This window comes from Nestor notabilis, unplaced genomic scaffold, assembly GCF_000696875.1.
Source record: "Nestor notabilis isolate BGI_N333 unplaced genomic scaffold, ASM69687v1 scaffold1422, whole genome shotgun sequence".
NCBI classification, from domain to species: Eukaryota; Metazoa; Chordata; class Aves; order Psittaciformes; family Psittacidae; genus Nestor; species Nestor notabilis.
The window spans coordinates 49,373-70,453 of NW_009916748.1; the positions used below are offsets into that span (position 1 = coordinate 49,373).

General features: G+C 41.2%; 2 protein-coding genes across 2 annotated transcripts in view; one reads left to right on the forward strand and one right to left on the reverse strand.

Annotated features, from left to right (window-relative positions):
- WDFY4 (WDFY family member 4) overlaps positions 1–21,081 on the forward strand; it is a gene marked incomplete at its 5' end in the record, with an annotated part of 101,992 nt that overhangs the window by 45,546 nt on the left and 35,365 nt on the right. Inside the window, 4 exons of the mRNA XM_010024707.1 lie at positions 8,474–8,622; positions 9,737–9,857; positions 11,951–12,036; positions 12,934–12,996. Coding sequence (XP_010023009.1) covers positions 8,474–8,622; positions 9,737–9,857; positions 11,951–12,036; positions 12,934–12,996 — 419 coding nt within the window. The remainder of the gene's footprint in view (positions 1–8,473; positions 8,623–9,736; positions 9,858–11,950; positions 12,037–12,933; positions 12,997–21,081) is intronic.
- On the reverse strand, positions 15,857–16,636 carry LRRC18 (leucine rich repeat containing 18). Its single transcript, XM_010024706.1, has one exon. The coding sequence runs from the start codon at positions 16,634–16,636 to the stop codon at positions 15,857–15,859; it is 780 nt and encodes a 259-aa protein (XP_010023008.1).

The following is a 21,081-nucleotide window of genomic DNA, read 5'->3' on the forward strand; positions in this document are numbered from 1 at the left end:
TTCTTCCTCACTTCACATGCCTTTTTCTTCTCTGCTCCCCCATGAGTACTGGAAAGATCTGATTTTTTGCAGTGTATCTGTTTCATCCAGTGGCATCATTCCCCTGTTGGCCCAAGAGTTAGCATGCCATAATGGAAGCCAAGGGTCAGACATGGAGTATTTAGACTCAGCCATCATAGTGCTGTGATAGTTGTACATATAGAAATAATTATTTTATTTTTATGTCTCAATACCATTGCCAAATTTTCTTGGTGCTTTTCTGGTGGCCAGGGGTCACATTCATGTTCTCTAACATGAAGGCTTCATCATGCTATTAGAGCTGTTGGTACACTGTCTGTCTATACAACATAATTAATTTCCCTGCCCCTCCTCCTTTTTTTCCCCTCACCCTCTTCTCTCCAGCAGAAGGAGACAGGCATGAAAATGTGAGGCATGTTTTCTGTGCGCTGATCTCATTTTGAGCCTTCAGGCTGTCTGTCTCTTCTCCATGTAACTCTGCAGGAAGCTGTCAGAAACACCAGGCATGTTTTTTCCAGCAGCAGTTGCCATGTAGCTGAACTGACAGAAGTATTAAAAAAGGCAGTAGGGGGTGACATTAGCTGTCCTGCACTCACTTAGTGCTCTGCAGTCCTGCTTCGTAAATAGCTGCCTCGTGAGCTGTTTGCACTTTAAGCAGGCAACTGGAACCGGTTATCTTACCTACTACACTGCACGGGAAAGTCATTGCAATGCTTTGGCAGATACTAGATTGATTTCTGGAACACAGGGATAGCTCTTGTCTGGAAAGTGATAGTTGTTCTATAATGTCATCCAGTACTATATTTTTGCATTGCTATTACACGGACACCTTTGTACATATTCAAATACATGAGATGGCTTTTTGCAGAAGCAGCAGAACAGATGCTATTGAGACTTGGTTCAGAGTCTGCTTCTCAGCAAGTTAAGTCTGAAGAATATGGGTGCAGGTGTTCTTATGCTAATGTCATTTAATCTTTTGTTTTATCTTACTTGAAAAATAACACAGAAAACGTTTCTAGGTATTCCTCTGAAAATAAATGTAAGTATTCAAACAATATAAATTTACCACGTGGACAGCAAGGTAAAGAGACTATAAAGGAGAAAGCAAATGGATATAGTTTGAATATAGGCTAAAGGATGCTACTGAGTGGTTAGTCACTGAGAGAGTGGGGACTAACCATATGAGGGAGCACTCATGCTCTGCATGCTTGAACGTAACTCAGACCATACAAAAGAGGCCTTTAAATGTGTCCTCTTTTTTTGTCCCTTTTTAAAAGCAATGTCTACCCATAGAGGAATGCATTTCCCAGATTTCAGAGTCAAACATTCTGAATTTAGACTATGGCAGAAATCAATATATTAATGCCAGGTCTGTGCAATTGCAGTACTTAATGACATAATCACTTGCTGATTTTATTGTAAGACTGTCCATTCTGCTTTACCAGTACAAAGAGTGGAAGGTGTGTATATCCAAATCCATACCTTCAAAGTAGTGTTTAGTTGTATTGACCATAAGTCTGTCTCTTCCAGATGGTATCCTTGTAATATGGGTAACTGTAGCTTCTGTGTTCTGCAGCTAGCAGGAATGCTATAGACTCCAGTCATTTTCCTTACACAGTGTTAATATATCACTAGAATATGTCCCTCCTGAGCAGACTCTATGAAAAGATAGTAATTAATCCTGTGGTTACATAGCAACATAATGTGTATACAAAGGGGCTGAATTCAGGCTGACATCCAGGGGTATGATTTTGCAATCATAATAATGTTTTTTTCTAAATTTTGTGTGTCATTTCCAAAGCTTGAAAATGGAAGCATCTATCAGACCTTCCAAGAATAGCAGACCAATGGCAGGGATGGAGGCTCAGGGCAGTTGCTTGCAAACTAGAGGATAATGGTGGGCTGGTAGGTGAGATATTCTATTGCTTCACCTCCTCCCTTACAGATGGCCCCAGCAGGGAACACTTGTGAAAGCTGGGCAAGAGGACTCTTCATGGTGTGCCTGGGACAAATGTGACTTTGAACTCAAAGCTGGGAATCGAGTCATGACATTGCTGAATGTTTGGCATTGGTGCTGTAGTTACACTAAGGTGGTATCTGTGGTATTATGCCCAAAGCACAAGAAGGTGGTTTTATTCCTGCACACAAATTAATGTGTGTAATTCAGTAGACAAATGAATCAGACTGCAAGTACAGATTTACAGGTGTTTCTGTTAGGGCTGCCCCCTCAGAAGTTACTAAACTGTCATACTCTGGCTGCTTGGTTATACTTTTTGATGAGACTTCATTGAAGTTGTACAGGTGAGGATTACATTTTGCAAGTATCTTTAGTCTACTGAGACTGCGCACACCTGAAGCCTGAAAAGAGAGGTTATATGCATTGTGGATGATGTTACACAACGTGTATTGCTGCTGAATTTTGCAGCAAAAATGCAAATAGGATCCCGGCTTGGCCTCATGTATCAACATGCCAACCAAAAGCCAGAGCCAACTTTTTAAATAACCCTAGCTTACCAGCAGAGACAGGGAGATTGGATTCCTGTATCTGCAATCTGAGCCCCTGACTGCAAGTTTGTCTCCCTGGTCTTTACAACCCTAAAAAAGTCCTGCCAGGTTGTTATTATGTGGTTAACATGTAATAGATGAAGAAAGCGTTGGAAGGCTTGGGGAATGGTTTTGGTGTAGAAATTCTGAATTTTGGAAAAAAGTAAATCTCTGTTTGCCAGCAAGTCATTCGAGACTAAGAAATCCAAGCAGCTGGGGTAATGAATCTGAAGTTAACAAAAGGGCATGGCCCAGCAGAAATCTGGGCACAATGCCTTTCCTTGAAAGAGGGGCTGGAGAGATCACAGGAGATGCCAGGAGCAATAATAGAAGGGACTAGCATAAATCAGAGGGAGTAGGCTCCATGACTGGGAGAAAGGAGCTGATTAAAGAACAGGCTTAATTGAAAGAGGGAGCAGCTGTCAAGTTCAGCATTTAGGACTGGCAGAATGATGTAGCGGGTCTGCATCCACTTGGTGGAGCCAGTGTTTTTAGGAGTGTCAGCACACCCTCTGCGCTTCTCAGGAAGCGAAAAGCGGAACACCAAAGCACGCTGTTTTCACAGGAGCACTCTTACACCTTATCCCAGTATGAGGATGCAGCAGTAAAGAACTTTACACATGCTGACGTGCAGCGGGAACAGAGCCTAGCTATATGGTCAAAGCAAAGGACTTGGAAGCCAGGTCCTTGTCAATCCATTTCCCTTTTCTGCGTCTGAGTTTCTCCTCTTCCCTCCCTGCTGCAGGAGCAGAGGTTGTGATGGCTAGTCTACTGCAGGAAGGTGTGCTAAGCAGTAGTGAGGGTTTTCAGTGTGAAACTCTGCCTGTGTTCAGATGGGAGTGTCTGAAGAAGGACACATAGTGAGGCAGGTGATTACTCCTCTGACTTGCCATATCTGGGTTCCTGCTGCAGTGGAGAGGCTGCTGGGAGCCCTTTCCCCAGTCTGTGCTCCTCCACCCCTACCGCAGCTCAGTGAATAACTTTGTTAGGTGCAAAGGACAGGGTTTGACTCATGGTGTAAGTGTCACTAAAAAAAACCCCAGAGCATCTTTAGCCAGATCTCTGCTCTTCTGGATATGCTCCTTCACCATACTACTTTGTGCTCCATGGATATACCTCCTAGTATTCTCCCTTCATATCTGCTTCTGGATTGGTTTGGTTGGTTTGTTTGTTTTTTTGTTTGGGGTAGTGTTGTTGTTTTCTTTTTTTTTTGTGGGTTGTTTGTTTTTGTTTTGTTTGTTGTTTTTTGTGTTTGGTTTCTTTTGGGGGGGAGGGTTGTTTCGTTGGGTTTTTTAAGTGTTTTCCTTAATGAAAAATATCTTTCAATTGTAAGGCTGTAGCTGCTCCCTGGATTTCTACAGAGCTCCAAAAACTGGAGGCCCTGACTGCCACCTCAAGCAAGCACAGCTGATCCCCTAACACTTACTTTCTGTAGAATGATGCAGCAAGGAAAAGAACAGGCAGACTTTGCTGAGGTTCTTCCGTAGAGAGTCATAGGAGAAGTGGGAAGGGCATGAACTTGTGTGAACTGAACTAAAGGGAAATTTAAAGGCTCATATTAGTTTTTGGCAGCATTTTCTTTTTGAGAGGAGCCTGCAGTGAGACAGAGATGTCTTGGTGTGCAAGAGGTATGAGCACAATGTGATTGAAACCGTTTTCCAGATGCTATCATCAGCGGAGGGGTGCCAGCCTCTCAGGCTGGTGATGGGCTGGGACAGATGTCGGCTTTCATTACAGAAAACAAGCACAAAGAGCAGTCCCAGTGCCTACAACCATGTACAAGACAAGAAGCACTTTCTGCCACCTTCTTTCTCCCAGATATGTGATATTCTTTCTTTGCAACATTTGGGAAGTTGCTAAAACCTGAGAAGTGCACACAGAAGAAACACCTCTCACTGAAGTTTTTGCTCCAGTGAAGTAAGGGAGGGAGGATGAGTGGAGGCTATCTGCAATAAAAAGGATGTGTCCTGGGTCTTCTAAAGCAAAGTTGTGACTGGAAGGATTGCTTTCTAGTGATTGCAAATGGCTTCACTCAAGAATGAGCAGAAGAAATTTGATCTCATGTTTGCAACAGTTTAGATGCAACAAAACTTGAGCCTAGAGCCCCCAGCACTAAAGACTAGGTCAAGAGGATTTAGTTTCCTTTGATCACTGAGCAGCTGGTAAGAGTGAAGCAACCTGTCATATATGCTTAAGTTATGATTTATGAGACTTGTGTGTGATGGTTTCAAAGTAAGATGAGACTTAAACAGCAACCAAACCAACAATCGTTGCAGGAAAGGTCTTGTGAGTAGCACAGAGAGGAGGCAGACCTGTATTGCTCTTGCCATAATAACACATACCTGCTTCCCTAGCAAAAGATGTGAAAGCAATGTGTTTGCTTTCATCTACTCGTAATCATTTTAAATTTCGTGGCCCTGAATAACATTGACCCTACCTTACTGACAGATTCTTTGTAGCTGGTGCACCCTGGGATCCCTCAATACACAACAGAAAGGTCAGAGAGAGTATATAACTACAGGTTTCATCTCCGTGATTCCTGATACAATGGTATCTGAATGTGTTGCTTTTATGTGTATCATGCAAAGTTATGGTAGCTTTTGCTGAGCAAGTGATTAGAGACAGCTGTGAGTGTTTACACGAAAACATAAGATGTGACAATGAGGAGGAGGAGGAAGGGGCTTTAGGAAGTCCTCGACGCCACTGCTTGTTGAGAAAGTATATCAAGATCAAGAATCACTCTATACCTAGTGCATTTCTTATACTCTTTCCATAAGCTTCTGTTACTAAGGTGCAGGATAGTTATTTAGATGGACCTCTGAACTGACATGGAGTAGCCATTCTTTTGTCCTTATTCTGTAAAAATGCTCTGCTCAGAAGATTTGTGTGGGATGGGTAAATGTGTTCCAGCTTCAAAATGGTTTTGTGATTTTAATTTCCTTGCACTGTATTTTTCCCTGGAGGGGCCGTGTTAACACTCTAGAGTCTGCAGGAATAGATGGCTAATGATAACCTCCATCAGGGTTTTTGAAAACTGTGAAGACTGTTTGCATCATGTAATTCCTTCGGAAATCTGGCTCTTTAACTCCAGAGGAGATATGCTTTTATTGCTATTTGCTTAAATGCAACTGGAACATTTACAAACAGTCTTCTGAGAAACAAGAATGAAAGAAAAAAAAAATCCCCACGCCTTTAATTCCCTCTTACATCTGAATGAACAGAGCAATCAAGAGATGCAGGGCTTTGGGCAATACCTTAGAAGGTAATTATTCAATTATTTTATGTCATGTTTGCTTCATTGATTAATGATTCTAGTGGCTGGTGAACTGGATTTTGTTCTGTTTAGACAGAAAAGGGAAGTTTTTATTTAATCTGTGGTAATTTCAGGCTGCTTGGTGTTTCAATGCAAGACTAGGTACAAGACTGTTGTGATAGGGGTTCTGTAGTACACCTCTTTGTTAGATCTTTATTACTCACCTGGAATAAAATGAGCCCTGTTCTCCAAATGAGAACAACTGACTCAGCCCAAGGGCCCTAGTATTTTTAACAGTGCAGATGTATTTAATTCTATTGGGGGTGATAACATAAAATTGAAGAAACGGATTTGGCACTGATGGCTGTTACTGGTTGAATAGTACAGAAGACAATGTACTGGGGCTTAGAGTTTTAAGGTTTAAGAAAGAGAAGTACTTGCTCTCTCTCCCTCAAGGCCTGCTAAAGTGTCCTGCTCCTGCCTTAGGTGGAGTAACAAAGTGGTTAGTGCCAGACCATATTAGTAATCATAAGTAGACCCCCTTCAGAATCCATGTGCCTCCCAAAACCACACACGTCATCTCTGGCGCAGGGGCTGGATTTGCTGAAGTGGATTTCTTAGAGGTCTGGATTTCAGCTTTGTGTCCATTGAGCTATTTTACACAACTGCCTGATGTTTCAATATTCAGTTACCTTCCTTCTGGGAAGAAGAGATCTTTCTGCTATTTAATTATTTCAGGAAACCCTGTGGTTTGCTAATGTGAGCAGAATTCCCCAGTACTCTCAGCACAAGCATACATGCCTCTAACCACGTAATAGCACACACATACAGAGGCACTTCAGTTCAGAGACTTCTGTCTACAGAGACAGGCATTCCTTTGGGATCTGCAGGAGAGGTGATGGAAAAATGCCAGCTTCCTCTTAGAATTAATTTAGAGGGGAAAGACAAAGAGATTGAAAGAATTTTCAGCAAAGATTACTCTCAGAAATCTTCCATGGTTGTTTGCTTTTTTGTAAATCCAGAATAAAAACAACCCTCTGTGCCCATGAAGCAATTTAAAAATTAAGCCCCCCATTTTGCTGGTAAAATAATTGCTTTCCAGTAAAACAAATTAAATGCAGAAACAAGATTTTATTTCAATGATTTATTAATTTATAATTTGTGTTGTGCTGGCATCCAAGACTGAAAGCTTGTGTAGCAGTGCAGGCTTGTTTCAGCTGTCATGAATTAGCCTATGTATATTTTGGGATGGAGGCAAGGAAGGTTGTAGACTTGGTTCCAGAACTAGTGAGGTAGCAACAAAGGCAAAAAGCGAAGGAGAACCATACTTATGATATGCATCATCGTGTAGACTTTACATGATGTAGTAGAACCAATGCTATTTTGGGTCATATTTGCATGCAAAAAAATAATGCAGAACCCTTGTTCTTATGAAGTTTAGTAGAGCTGAGATCACTGAGTACTTAAGAGAAAAATCAGACCTTGTGATACTTCTCATACTTGTCAATCAGTTCTCTCAAGAGCATTGCACTAGATTTCTGAACCAGCAGACTTCTCCTGTTATGTAAATACCTCTCAGATCTAATACCTCTCTGTGCAGCCCTTTGGTCCTGGCAGTTTCAGATGGACTCAGGATGCAAAATTCTACACTTGTTTCTGGATTGTATATAGTTCAGGATTGTGTTGATTTACAGGCGGAGCTCAGCAGTGAGAAGTTTTCTTAGTACATAAGGTAGTATTTATGTTTTAAGATATTGGGAGCATTAGTGTTTTGTTGTAGTATGAATATTTGAAAGGATTTTTGCAAATAGAGGGTGCTTCATCTGAGATAGGCTAATAGGCTGATGGTTAGCTCCTGCCTCCTTCCCTGTGAATGTAGGAGATACTGGTTGGAAGTTCTGTTCCAAACTGGGCACAGTCAAGAGAGGTTTTTAAACTATTCTAGAATGCTTTAAGACAACTAGAATCATAGATTCATATATTTTGATTGGCCTTCTGTATAACATAGGAAGGAAAAGTTCCAATGCAAGGAGTTTTCTGTTACTGACATTTCAATCCATCCTATGCTGATTCATCTGGCCATGATGAGTTAGATATTTAGAAGATATATTAGATTTTTTCCTTGTTTGTTGCTCCTTGGGATCCCTTTGCAGGGTTTTTTCAAGTATAGATTTCACTAGGATCTGAATAAAAGTATTTGCCTTTTCTCTGTATTCTAAATATACATTTATTTATTATATGCCACTGTTTTTCTGTATGATGCTGTGTAAGTCACTTGTTTCCTCAGTGCTTCAACCCCCTGCCTATATAACTGTCCATATTTGCTGTCTAACAAAGTTTTGCAATGCTAACTCCTGCAACATTTGCAAGCTTTTCATATTCTGTAGTGATGTTGCTAAATATAGCCAGAGAGAGGTGGGGAAGAAAAAGATTTACTGGGGGGAAAGAGCATCAGGCCCTCCTACTACTAGTAACACAGAGGCATGCACTGTCAGTCATATGGTGATTTTGTGGCTGCATTCCTATAGACCTCCCAATCAAGATGACAGCTGGTTTAGTACATATGTATGTCCTTCTGCACCAATGAGTCTTGCTCCCTGCTGTCCCTGTCTCCTGTGTTACCCACCCCTGCCTTCATTATACTTGCTTCCATACTAGGTCACATTCAAGTGCTCTGTGGCAGTTGTGCAGGGGCATAGAGCATTGGAAGGAGTGCTGCTCTTTGGCAAAGAGCACTTTTACATCTGCGAGTGCTTTGTGTTATCCCCTCTAGAGGAAGTGTACTGCACACGTCACTGCTTGTCCAGGTGAGTCATTCTTTCCTCTCAGGGATCTGCTTGTTAAACTTCAGTAGAGGCACATGGATACATAGAATTTGCACAGACTTTGAGGGAATTTCAAGAGGGATATTAGCACAACAAGAAGTTTGCCATCCTTTCCATCTGTTCACAGAATTGTTTAACATAACTAACACAGGTGCTTGTTCACCAGCTTTGTGAACTCTCATCTCCAACAGATGGAGATGGTGGGCAGTCTAACACATACATTGCTGTTTTTCAATTCTTTTAGTGTTGTTAATGTCTCTTTCTGATTGGCTTTTATTCATATGGAACAGTCATTACAGGAGCCTTTAGCTCCATTGTCTCATAAGATTTTTGTTTGTTTCTCCAAGACAGAATTATGATTAATATTTGGCACACTACTATCATCTTTGCCTCATGATTTATTGAAACTGATCAATAATGAAAATGAGTCTGTTAGACTTAGCTCTTTGCACATACTGTGTGCTCATGTGCAAAGCCTAGTGAGACAGCGAATAACTCAGTGTTTTTGCTCCCTGACTGTCTGCTCTACATCTAATTCTTATGAAGTCCAATATCAGTCGATCTGATCAGGTGACTTAAGGATCAATTGAACTGGATCCGATAAAAGCTTAGGTTGTTTTTCTGAGGGATTTGCTATGGGCTAGGCTGAACACAGCAACAGCAGCACATATACACAACTAAAGTAATAATGAATTAACTGCTTAATTATTAGATCCAATTAATTGCTATTTATAATAGCTGTGCATCCATATAATGGTTGTTCTTCACCGAGGTTTTCAGGTTCTCCTACCCAGTTCCTTCCCCTGCTGCTTCTCAAACTTCAGTGCGTGCAAAACATTGCTGTCTGCCTATTTGCATGCACTAAAATAATTCCAAACCTACCCTTAGACTCCACAGGCTCTTTATTTCATTTTGTGAACTAGTACAAAATCTGCCTTCAGTATTTAGCTTTGTTTTCAATTCATGTATGCCCCAGTTGATCTTGCTATCTTAGTAATTTTATTCATTTTTAGGGATGATTTGGAAGTTCATGAAGGTTCTCCTAATCTTTTTTTGTTTCAAATTATTTTTTTTTCTTTATATTTTTCACTTCCAGCATCAGTGATCCATTTATTTTCAACTTATGTCATAAAGATCATGCTGTGGGAGACCAGACGTGTTCTCGTTATTCATATCATGATATAAAAGAGATTCATTTGATGCGCTTTCTTCTGCAGGTAAGAAACACTAATGGAACTGATGCCTCAGTCATCTGAGGGAAAGCTGCAGCAGCAGTAACGACTTGTGGCTGAAAACTACTTGCATGATTTTTTCTAAGACTGCTGAGGTTTCTTTGCTTGAGTCCCAAAATGCTTTTGCTCCCATCATTGCTTCATTAGCCTTTGGTAATACAAACTCCTTCCTGTATTCACCAGGGTGTTTAAGCACCCTCACTGGAGTGGTTGGCTTATTAGTTGTTAGGCTAACAATGTTCTTCACAGTTTATCTCCATGTTTTTGAGAATAAGACAAAGTCGATTTCCTGTGTTTAATGGAAGCTTCCAGTTAGTGTCTAACTTTCAGTAACACTCAGCTCCTGCAGACTTCAGTAATTTTGGACATCAGTGGATTTATAGGTATGTGTAACTTACTTACTCTAGGCCTCTTGGAATAACTTTCAAGTTGTGTAAGTGAGTCAATAAATGAATCATAAGTTGGAGCAGAGGCACAAGAGCCTGTAGTTGCTCTAGAGGGTTTTGGTACAGTCTAAAGAGTAATTCACAGATTTTATCTGACAAAAAATGTGGAGATTTGAAGCAGCCATAATTAGTTACCTGTTAGTTTGAATCCGTTTTTGGAAGGTTGAAATTCAACACAAATAAGAAGTCATTTGGAAAATGTGACATTTGGGTTTTGGAAAAGGGCTGATAAGTATGGCCCTTACCCATGACTCAGCCCCATTTTATTTTATATTTAATTATTTACACAAAATGGACAATTTTAGTAGGTGAGACTTGATTCAGGATATAACATATTTCAGTGATTAGGTCATTCTCTAAGCATGTATAGGAATGTTAAGTCTTGTTCTGAGTAACTGCATGAAGCTTATTTTCTTACATCACTGCTGAGCAACCTGAAGAGCAGAACTGTAACCTTTTCTGGGTTTGTGAATAGCACCAAAGTTGGCAGTGGAATTATTTTGATAATTGCAGTGTTTATTTTGATTTTGTTGTTGTGTTTCGTTTTGCTTCAATTAATGAACTGAAAACACAGGTATCTGTATCAGGCTCTCAAATTCTTGTACCAGGACTCCATGCCACAAATTGCTTTGAAAAAATTATTGCAGTAAAAGAAGAAAACTGATTTCTTGTGATTTCCCACCAGGGCAGGTGGATCAGCTGTTTGGGCAGCTGCTGTGCCTCAGAGAGCTGATCTCCTGTTCATGCATATAACCCAACTCAGAGCAAAGCACTGTGAAACTACATGGCCCAGTTCTGTAATGGTGACACTTGAGCAGGCTTGGTCTGGAAAGCTGAGCTTCAGAGAAAGTGGAGTAAGCTGTTTATTGTCGTAGCTGCTCTCATATTACCTTTCTGCATTCTACTTCATTTGTGAATCATGTATGGGCCAGTTGCCATTGTGGTGTTTTTCTAGGTTTGTATTGTGCCTGCTACATTTGGTCTGAAACTCATGTCTGGGTTTTACTTGACTGACTTTGGAGAGAAAAGGACCACTCACAGAGAAAATAATAGGATTCTATGCAAATGCCCAGTATAGCAATGTGTGGAAATGTGGAAAAAAAGGGACAAAATTTTTGACTTTGTTTATTTAAAGCTTCAGAGAGAAACTCCCATACCTGCTCTGCTGCTTCTAGCCAGGAGAAACTATTTTGGCATTTCTCTTGAGTTTGCTCTTCCTTTAGAAAGCAGTGTGGTTGCTTTCTCAAAGAAGCTCTTATTTAGTATTCCTTTTTCATGTTATCTCTATCACCTAATTATAAATTAATGCTACTAGCGTCTTGTTAGTCACACTGAGATTTCAAGAAAAATGCTTCAGAAGCAGCAGAAAGAGGCAGATGATGGAGCCAATATCTGGAGTTTGTTTTTTCTTCAAAGCATTTGAATTCCTAGTCAAAGCAGTAGGACCATTCTTACATTTGGAGAAATTTGGGATATTAGGCATATTTTGCTATATTTCTTCACACTTGATACAAAGTCAAGACCTTTTTTTTTTCATTTTTAAAGCCCTGAAGAATTGGTCAGGCCATGACAGACTCTTTGCAGCAATAAGTTTGGTCTGCAGCTCTTCACACTGTAAATTTGCCTTTCCAGGAGATAGCCTTGGAAATATTCTTCAAAAATGGTTATTCCAGATTTCTCGTCTTCCATGACAGTGACCGAAATAAGATATTTAAGAGGTAATCATTTATCCTGGCTTAAGATGTTTGTCTTGTTCTGCCCCAGGGGCTTTTTCTTCAATTGCAGCTCCTTGGTATTTAATGAGTTATACTTAAGCAAAGCTATGAAATCTTTCTTTTGCTGACCTGTAAGTTCTTCAGAGGATTATATAGCCATTGATTTAATAGGGAGCTAATGCATATGTAGGACTCTTCTAGCACCCAGGGGTGTGTTGTATGTCTCATCCTAAGACATTGCAATTATAGATGTGATGCTGCTTCTCACTGAGATAAGAGCCACCTCCATCTCACTTCACAGTGCTGGATGAAAGAAGGGGGTTTTTTGCTTTCTTTAACATACGAAGTTTCATTAGATTCTTTAGGAATAAGGTGTTGGTTTTCTCTCTGGCTCTGATTTTGGTTTTGGTTTGGAGTTAACTTTCAGCAGTGGAATTTTTGTTTAAAAGGAATTCTTCATGTGCTTGTTTTGTTTGATGGAACTTTAATGTAAGACTATGAAGTGAATAATTTACACTTTGTTTTCTCGCGCTTTTTTTTTCCCTACTGCAGTGCTGGCAGTTACATCAGGTTTACTTTCACTGTCCTTTACAGAGGAAAAAATACTTCAGTATGTAGTACTTCCTCTGGTAAATTCTGCATCCTGGACTGAGGATTGGGTACTGTTAGTTTCTAAATAATCACTGAAGTTCCTTGTGCTCCTGAAATCTCTGAACAGTTTATTAGATTAATAGATTATTGCTTTTTCTGTGTTGACTTGCAGCTCTGTCCTAAGTTAGAGTGAAATGCTTTTCAGAAAGAAAGTTGCTATCAGGACATGGTAGAGATTACATATACGAATGTAATGTATACAGATAACCATTTACATTGTTATAATGTGACCTTTCATGTCTTCTGTAGATTTTGCTCTTTCCAACCTGCTTTGAAGTCAAAGGGGATAACAGAAGAGTCCCTGAATATAAGGTAAAACATAGGAAACGTTGGATAACTATAGATAAGTGCAATTATAAAATAAGTGAGAATAAGTTAAACCTCAAAAAAAGCATCTAGAAACTTACCTCTTTGTGCCCCTATTTTAAAGACTCAAAGGTATCCCTAGAACTCTGAAAAGTATTCTGAAGTGCAGCCTCCACAGAATGAAAACATGAACAACATGTTGAGTAGCTGACTGTGCATAGTTGATTGAAAATTATTACCTCCTTAATATGATTCATTAGTAAACTCTACACGGATGGCTAGTGTGGGAAAGAGACAGACAGTGTGTTGAGGTTAGAGCTAATCCATAACCCTTCGGCGTAATGGCCTCCTTATTGTGTGGTTAGGGCAGACAGCAATAGATGTACATATGGATGTTTCGGCATGTTATAGTAACTGTGCAGTGGAGATTCCAACTCATTGTCCCTCAGATTTACCACTGCAGGGAAAAAAAGTTTTCTCCTGGTGGGACATGATTGAGAGTATGTTCCATGCTGACCTTGAGTTACCTGCATACCTGTAACTTTTCTCAGTTTGGGTATCTGAGGAACACAACCCTCAGTGACTAATTGGTGTCCTCTGAAGTGATCACTTGAAGGCCAGAATCTGTTGAGATCTTAGGGGCAGGTTGCCACTATGAGCTGTTGTGGCCTGTCAGCTGTACTATTCTTTTTAATTTTCACTCTACCTGTTGCAGATCATTACCGATCTGGTAAGTGAACATTTTCACCCTTCAGTACCAGCCACCAGCTTACGAACAGTATCATCAGTGCAGTGTGCAACCACCTCTGGCTAGAGCCTTACCTATGCCAGAGGTGATGGTTGATTCTATGGAGATGTTCAATGTGGAGTAATCAATAACTCTCCCCAGGATTTCCTTTCCCTGTGCTTGCTGGATGCTCAACAGGTGGGAGTATCTTCAGATAAGATCTACTATGGCTGCAGGAACTTTGGTCTTTAGCGGGGCTCGTGATTATTGTGAGACACTTGACTCATGTATGTCTCAGAGATTGAAGCAGGCTGTATGTCTAGGCTTAAAGTAGCCTGTCCTGAATTCCATAAGGCTCTGCCTTCAGTTTTACTCCACTGGCTGAGAGAGGACCTTATGCACTTTTAGCATATCTGAGAATGTAAGCTGCCTTTGGCATAGCTTTGGCAGGGCCCTATTAGAGCATGAGCTAAAATAAAATAGACACTGCCACTGCCTAAGCTGCTCTTAAGTGGAAAGTTAGAGAAAATTATCCCAGTGGGCATGCTTCCCTTTATCAAGCTCCAGTCTGGGAACTGAAGGACTGAGGACTTGGTGAGTTTACTTTTCCCTTGCTTGAATTCTGGAGCCTCTTCTGAGTTAGAAATATTAAAGAGCAGCACAAGGGGCTGCTTCCTCATCTAGGGGGCAATGGCCATGTTTCCACAGCATCCCAGCTTTTTCTGGATCAGGAAACAGGGAGGCAGGCCAAATAAAGTTCTTTGCCCAGACATACTATTAATAAGGGTACAGCTGATCCATGGAAAAAAGAAATTGATAGTTTGATGTATCATATGACATTGAGGTGATAATATTTCTGGGAAATGACATATATTTTTTTCCACCTAGTTCATAGGGATAATACCCAGTTCTGACTCACAGAATCTACTGTAGCCATTTAAAAACAATAATCGCCTGTTACTGGACAACCAAGTACTTTGCCCCTGGCACTTTATTCTTCATTTAAATATACTTAAATGTTTGCTGTTACCATATGTTACTGCAGCCACAGCCAGCACCTCTTCTCATGTCATGCTTGACTGCTTTTATAATCTGCTCATTGCTTGTACCTGTATATTGCTATTTGCAGGCTGTCAGCACTCTCTGCCCTAGGGATGTGATTTGAGGAAGTGAATGCATGTGCTTAGGTGTACTTGTGCATGTGCACATGTGAAAAAAAGGTACTGTGGGGACACTGGACCCAATTTCATCATTTCACCAGCTGCCTCTTGCTTCATGGAAGAGGGTAACTTTTCTTCTCCTAGACATTGCTTAAGTGATACACCCAGGACCCTTAAAAAGAGCACTTTTCCCTACTCATCCTCCCTTCTGTACATTCCTTGGAGGGAGAATCAGAGGCAGATGAAACGTGACGAGTATAGGTAGTGGTACTGATTGTGTCATGCAAGTTAGAGATTACTGCACCCAGGTATAGCACCCAAAATCCCAGAGAACTTGCTTATGCAAAGTCTAGCCCCTTGATGGCAAGTAGCATCACTGGTTTTTAGCTCTAAACATTGTATTTGCACTGCTTAGTTAATCCCAAGTATAACATTTGTAGCTGCTGCCTATGCTGAATTGGTTCCTTTAGCGATAGTGCCTATCTGAGATTGTCTGAGGGGTTGGTGGCAGCCACCAGCAGCAGAAGGTTCCAGGTCTATTCCTTTTCCCCTAACTGGTATTTACTGAGACTAGTTCAACTGTGTCTCACCCTATGAAAATGGACAGAACTAATGTTCAGGGCTCAGTGGAGTGCGAGTGAAGTTACTAGAAAAAACTATCTTTTTTAAAGATTCTTTCACCAGACATGTGCATACACAAAAGACCAAAAAACCACCAAACAAACCCAAAGAGGGAGAACATATTGTAGGAACAGGACCAGCTGGAAATAGTGCTTCCTTTCCCAAATGCACCCTTTCCCAAATATCCATCTGTTTTAGTTGGTTTGGATTTCATTTTAGAGACCACAGAGATCTGCTGCTTCTAAAGCTGAATAGACCTTTAAAGAAAGAGAGCCACAGAAAAAGGGAGGAGGGTCAGCTTTTTATTAGCTTGGGCTGGACTTCATGGGACATGGTCTGTGGAGTACCACAGCATGTTTCAAGGATGTGTGTCTTTTAATCTCCATTCTTCTTGGTTATCCCTTGCAGTGGAATTGGGTGTAAGGAGTAAAGGGAAACTTCGCTGCTTTGAAGAGCTAGGCGTCTCACTGTTTAGCTTACTCAGCTTGTCCTTCTCACCCTGACACACCTTCAGGCAGGAAGAGCACAGGTCTTTCTCTTGCACTAAGTAAAGCGTTTCTACGCGTTTAATGGAGTCGGCATACTCTTCTTTCTCTATTAAATCTGGAAAAGGATTTCTGTCTGCATTCAGTTTTTTGAGGTTGGGAAGATTTTTCACACTGTTTGGGATGGTGGTCAAGGAATTGTCAAAGAGACCTATCTCCTGAAGTTCCTTCAAGGCCCCAAGGCTGGTGGGAATACTGTCAAGACAGTTCAAGCCAAGGTTGAGAATATGCAGGTTCTTGAGAAGGTTCAACTCCTCTGGGAGATTTTTGGTGGTCAGCTTGTTGTTGGATATATTCAGGTAGAAGAGGTTCTGAAGTGTACCTATTGCCTTGGGCAAGTCCTCAAGCTGATTACTATGCAGGTCCAGCCAGCGCAGTTTCTCAAACTTCTGGATGCTGTTTGGAATCTTTTTTAACATGTTTCTGCTCAAGTCAAGTTCTTCCACATCAGCCAGTTTCAGAATGCAGTTGGGGAAGGTGGTGATACCCATCTTGCTTAAGTCAAGACGACGCGCTCCGTCAGGAGCTATCCGGATGGAATTTTTGGCAATTTTCAAGGTGATCTTCTTCCCTTTTGCTTTCCCCTTAGCCATCTCTCACTGAAAGACAGACAGATACACCAGATGCTGTGGATAAAGTGTAGAAATTCCAATAAAGCCTTTGAAACCGGTGGCTGCTTGTCCCTAGTTAAAAACAAAGTAATCACATAGTTATAAATTTACACGTGACTGCTGGACTCTTCAGAGGGTTTTGGGGTTTTGTTTTTGAGATCAGGACTTTTCAACCCTGAAGCTGCAACTCTGAAAGCTCTTCCTGAAAGTGCTTTGAGTAGGTGAAATTCTAACAATTTGCAATAATGTTTTATTGCATTGTAGCACCTATGTTACATTACAAGGTGGAATTATTGCTTTCATCCCTAGATACTGATTTGAGCTCAGCATGTAATGAAGCTGAATGAAATGTGTTATTGTTCATCAGCTGTTTGAGGACCTGAGCAAAATGTTTTGTGGGTCTCAATCCAGTCCTGCACTTCAGGAACTGCTCTAAAAGAAACTATCCAAAATTGTATTTATTATCCCAGACCGAGTCAACTTCTTTACATGTCTGGCATCTGTTGACAGGTTGGCTAAATGTCCTGTTCAATGGACCTAAGTTTTGGGCTCTGTCTGCTGTTGGAAGATTTAAATATTTAAAGCAAATTATTAAGAGTATTGTTTAAACCAGGAACATAGCAGGCTCCCAGATCTGTCAGGACTGCTTGCAGTTCACACATCCCTTGCAGGGCAGACTGTGTAACAGGGGGTCTGTGTCAGTGCTGCTTAACCTTGCCTTTCCAGCCATGCTGTGGGATAGATGAACTCCCAGTACCAATGTGCCCTGCTCTCAAAAAATGCGTGTAGGTGTTCTGGTCAAACTTTTGACTCACACTGATGCTCTCAGAATGTGTCATGTGCTTTGTTGAATTGAGTCCTGTATGAGTAGTAGTCTACTGTAGTCTTAGGTTTGATGAACTGTCTCTCCAATCAAAGGTCACCAACTACAGCTGCTAATTATGGCTAGTGATAAAGGAAATAGCTGGTTCCCTGAAAATGAATGACAATGTCCCTCTCAGCCAGAACGCAGAAAGGAGCATGGGTTACAGATGGCTAATCTCAGGATGGTACTGGAGCTCTGGCATTTAATTGAGATAAGAGTCAAATCACAGCTTTGATGAATGCTTGGTTTAGGACAAAATGTGTATTTGTCTACTATACATTTCCCTATTAGAAAGGCTTCACTACAAACCCTTGAGGCTTTTTGGCTACTCATTAATCATGTGCAAATACATGAATGGGAAGTTCAGGCTACAACTAAGGCACTTCAGCTCCTTTTCAACTATATGCAATAACCCAAAATAATGCATAAGCAACGCAGTTGCCTGCCAGTTACCACCCAACCTCCCAGGAGCACTGTAATGAGGTAGATGTTCTAGAAAATCCTGGAAGCAGCAGAGTGGGGTCAGTCTTGCCCTAAGGTTATGTTCCCAAACTGAATCTTTGTTATATAAAAGTATTTAAACACAGTTAAATCTTTCTGTGTCTGTCACTCACATGTTTCTATCTCTCATCAGTACTTTCAGGGCCATGCTACCAGCGTATCTGAAGCCCTCTCACTCTTTGCTGTATTTAACCTTACAGTGCTCCTGTAGCAATACCAATTCTATTCTCTCCATAGTGTAGACTGGTAACTGAAGTAAAGCACAGCAGAAAATTAAGCACTTTCTTTACCTTTGTTGATGTTATTTTAAATAATTTGCCCTGGAGTGGGTAGGAAGTTCTAGAGATTAAAACAACAGGGTTTTTATCACAGTTCACTCATTTTAAGGATTTGATTCAATTTGGAGTATTGTGTACAGTTCTAGTGTCCTCAACATAAAAAGGACATGGAGCTGTTGGAGCAAGTCCAGAGGAGGGCCACGAGGATGATAAGAGGACTGGAGCACCTCCCGTATGAAGACAGGCTGAGAAAGTTGGGGCTGTTCAGCCTGGAAAAGAGAAGGCTGCGTGGAGACCTCATAGCAGCCTTCCAGTATCTGAAGAGGGCCTACAAGGATGCTGGGGAGGGACTCTTCATTAGGGACTGTAGTGGTAGGACAAGGGCTAATGGCTTTAAACTTCAACAGGGGAAGTTTAGGTTAGATATAAGGAAGAAGTTCTTTACAGTGAGGGTGGTGAGGCACTGGAATAGGTTGCCCAAGGAAGTTGTGAATGCTCCAGCCCTGGAGGTGTTCAAGGCCAGGCTGGACAGAGCCCTGGGCGACATAGTTTAGTGTGTGGTGTCTCTGTTCGTAGCAGGGGGGTTGGAACTAGATGATCTTAAGGTCCTTTCCAACCCTAACTATTCTATGATTCTATGATTCTTGCTGGCAATTCTATGAAGATGAATTTCAGCTGCATGGGAAATGCCAGAGCCCTACTGCTGGTATAGGGTACCCTGAGTCTTTTATTAGTTCACAGTAGGTGACTACCGTGCTTCAGAAAATCATCTGCAGGGCAGGTTCCTTACATTTTGGCACGATGGAAAGAGAGTTTCTACTTCTTGCAATTGATGTGCACCTGGTGACTTTTGGGTCCAACTTTGTCTATTTTTGTGTTGGATAAGGTGACCAAAACATTTTGATCATTGAAGCTTTTCAGCCAAGTGTGTCTTTAAAAATATGAAAGAGAGCCTCAAGGGATATTTTTTATTATTATTATTAAAAATTGTAATTTATTTTGAAATGCTTTTTAAAACATCTTTAAAACTCTCAGAAAGAAAACATTTTGTACAGCTGCTAATAATTTTTTCTATCGCTTTTCATTTAAAATTCAAGAGGGAAACACTGATTCAAACCTGTTTCCTTGCCAAAAAGTCAGCCTGTTCTGCAGCTGTCTGTTAATGCTGGTTCCCAGTGCGGGTATCCCTCCGTGCTGCGCGGGCCTGGGAGCACTAGAGGGAGCCTGGTGTACCAGGTTGAGTGCTACAGACTTGTCAGGAGTAACAATGTTTAACCTTTTGGGTTTGGGTTCTACTCTGTCAGCGACACTTGTCAACTTGTTACTAAGTTTGAACCTGGACCATTCGATTTTTAAGAAGTCCAAACAAGCAGATCAGTGTAATTTTCCTGAAGGCAGATCTCTCTGTATGATGTGCTGGATTATGCCCAGACATCAGAGATTTAACTGCCTCCTTTAGTTGGATTTTTTTTAAATCCTCTCAGATGCACTGATCAGGAAAACATGAGTCCCTAGGGAGTGTTCATGCTTTCCAAATGCTATTTCCTTTGGGTTAAAAGTTGGAGCCACCTTTCAAACTTATAAAAAGGTGATTTTCCATCCCAAAGATAGGGATTAGAATTAGAAGTCTGCAGAAACACTGCAGTGCACCAGACAACTTGAAGGGAATGAATAGCTCTCTTGTCTCTGCATGCTTGTAAACTAATTACCAATGTTTCTCAGGGCTGTAGCTGGAAATAATGGAGCTTGCTTAGCCACGTCTCATTTTCTTTAGCTCTGTATAAGTGGGCTCCAGTTCTGTAGCCACTGATATTAAAAATTCAGAAATCACAGGAGCCCTCCTTGCTGTAAATGTTAATTATGCTTGTTCAATCTCATGCTTATAGTGCATCTCCTGCAATAGCACAGGGAGAGGTACATGTGTTGCCCTACTACCTAAGAAATTACGATAAGAGAGAACTGTTTTTACTTATTTGCTCTAAATCCTCACCCCGCTGCCAGGTTCACCTTCTGAGTTACTGGAAAACCTTTGCCCAGAGGTGGTGCTTTTCCATGTGACATAAAGTCTTGCTAAAGAGGATCTTGACTAGAAAACGCTTTCCTTTTTTTTGTCTGCACTTGGTAAAATCTTTGCTCTGGATTGGGCTTTTGAAAGCCCAGGGCTAACCCCAGAGCTTTCGGAGTGTTTCACGGGCACAGAGCTTTGAGGATAAACTGATACAGAAATGAGTAGAAAATGTGTCAGAGTCATCATGCTGTCTGTGGTGCTCTGTGTCGCTGGGAGCTGCAGGGACAGAACAGACCTTGAGCATAAGAGCTAGGACTGTCGATGTGTCTCTGAGGCAAAGAAGGATTAGAGATTACTCCTTAACTGCACTTAAGCACTTGCACACAGACCAGTCATTAGCAGTTGTAGCTTAAGTCTGTTTTAAGAAGGAGATCCAATCCTAGAAGAATACAGATTTGGAGCCTGGTGATGCGTCTCTTCTACCTGAATCTTTCTTCTTTTCTCATTATAGGGTTGGTAGAAGCAGAACAGGCCTTCTGCCTGTGACACTGGCTGTTTCAGGACCTCCACCTCTGTGCCTGTTCTTTTCCTCTCACAGGTTCCTCCTTCCTACTGCACTGCACCCGAAGCTGCACAGAACCATTTTGATCTCATCTTGAACTATTCTGCGAGAAAAATTTTCTCTGTCTTTCCTCCTGAAAGTCTGAGTGTTACAGAGCAGGCTGGAAAGTCCAACAGAGCTACACATGCTCTTCACCTCTCGGGGGGCCGGAAT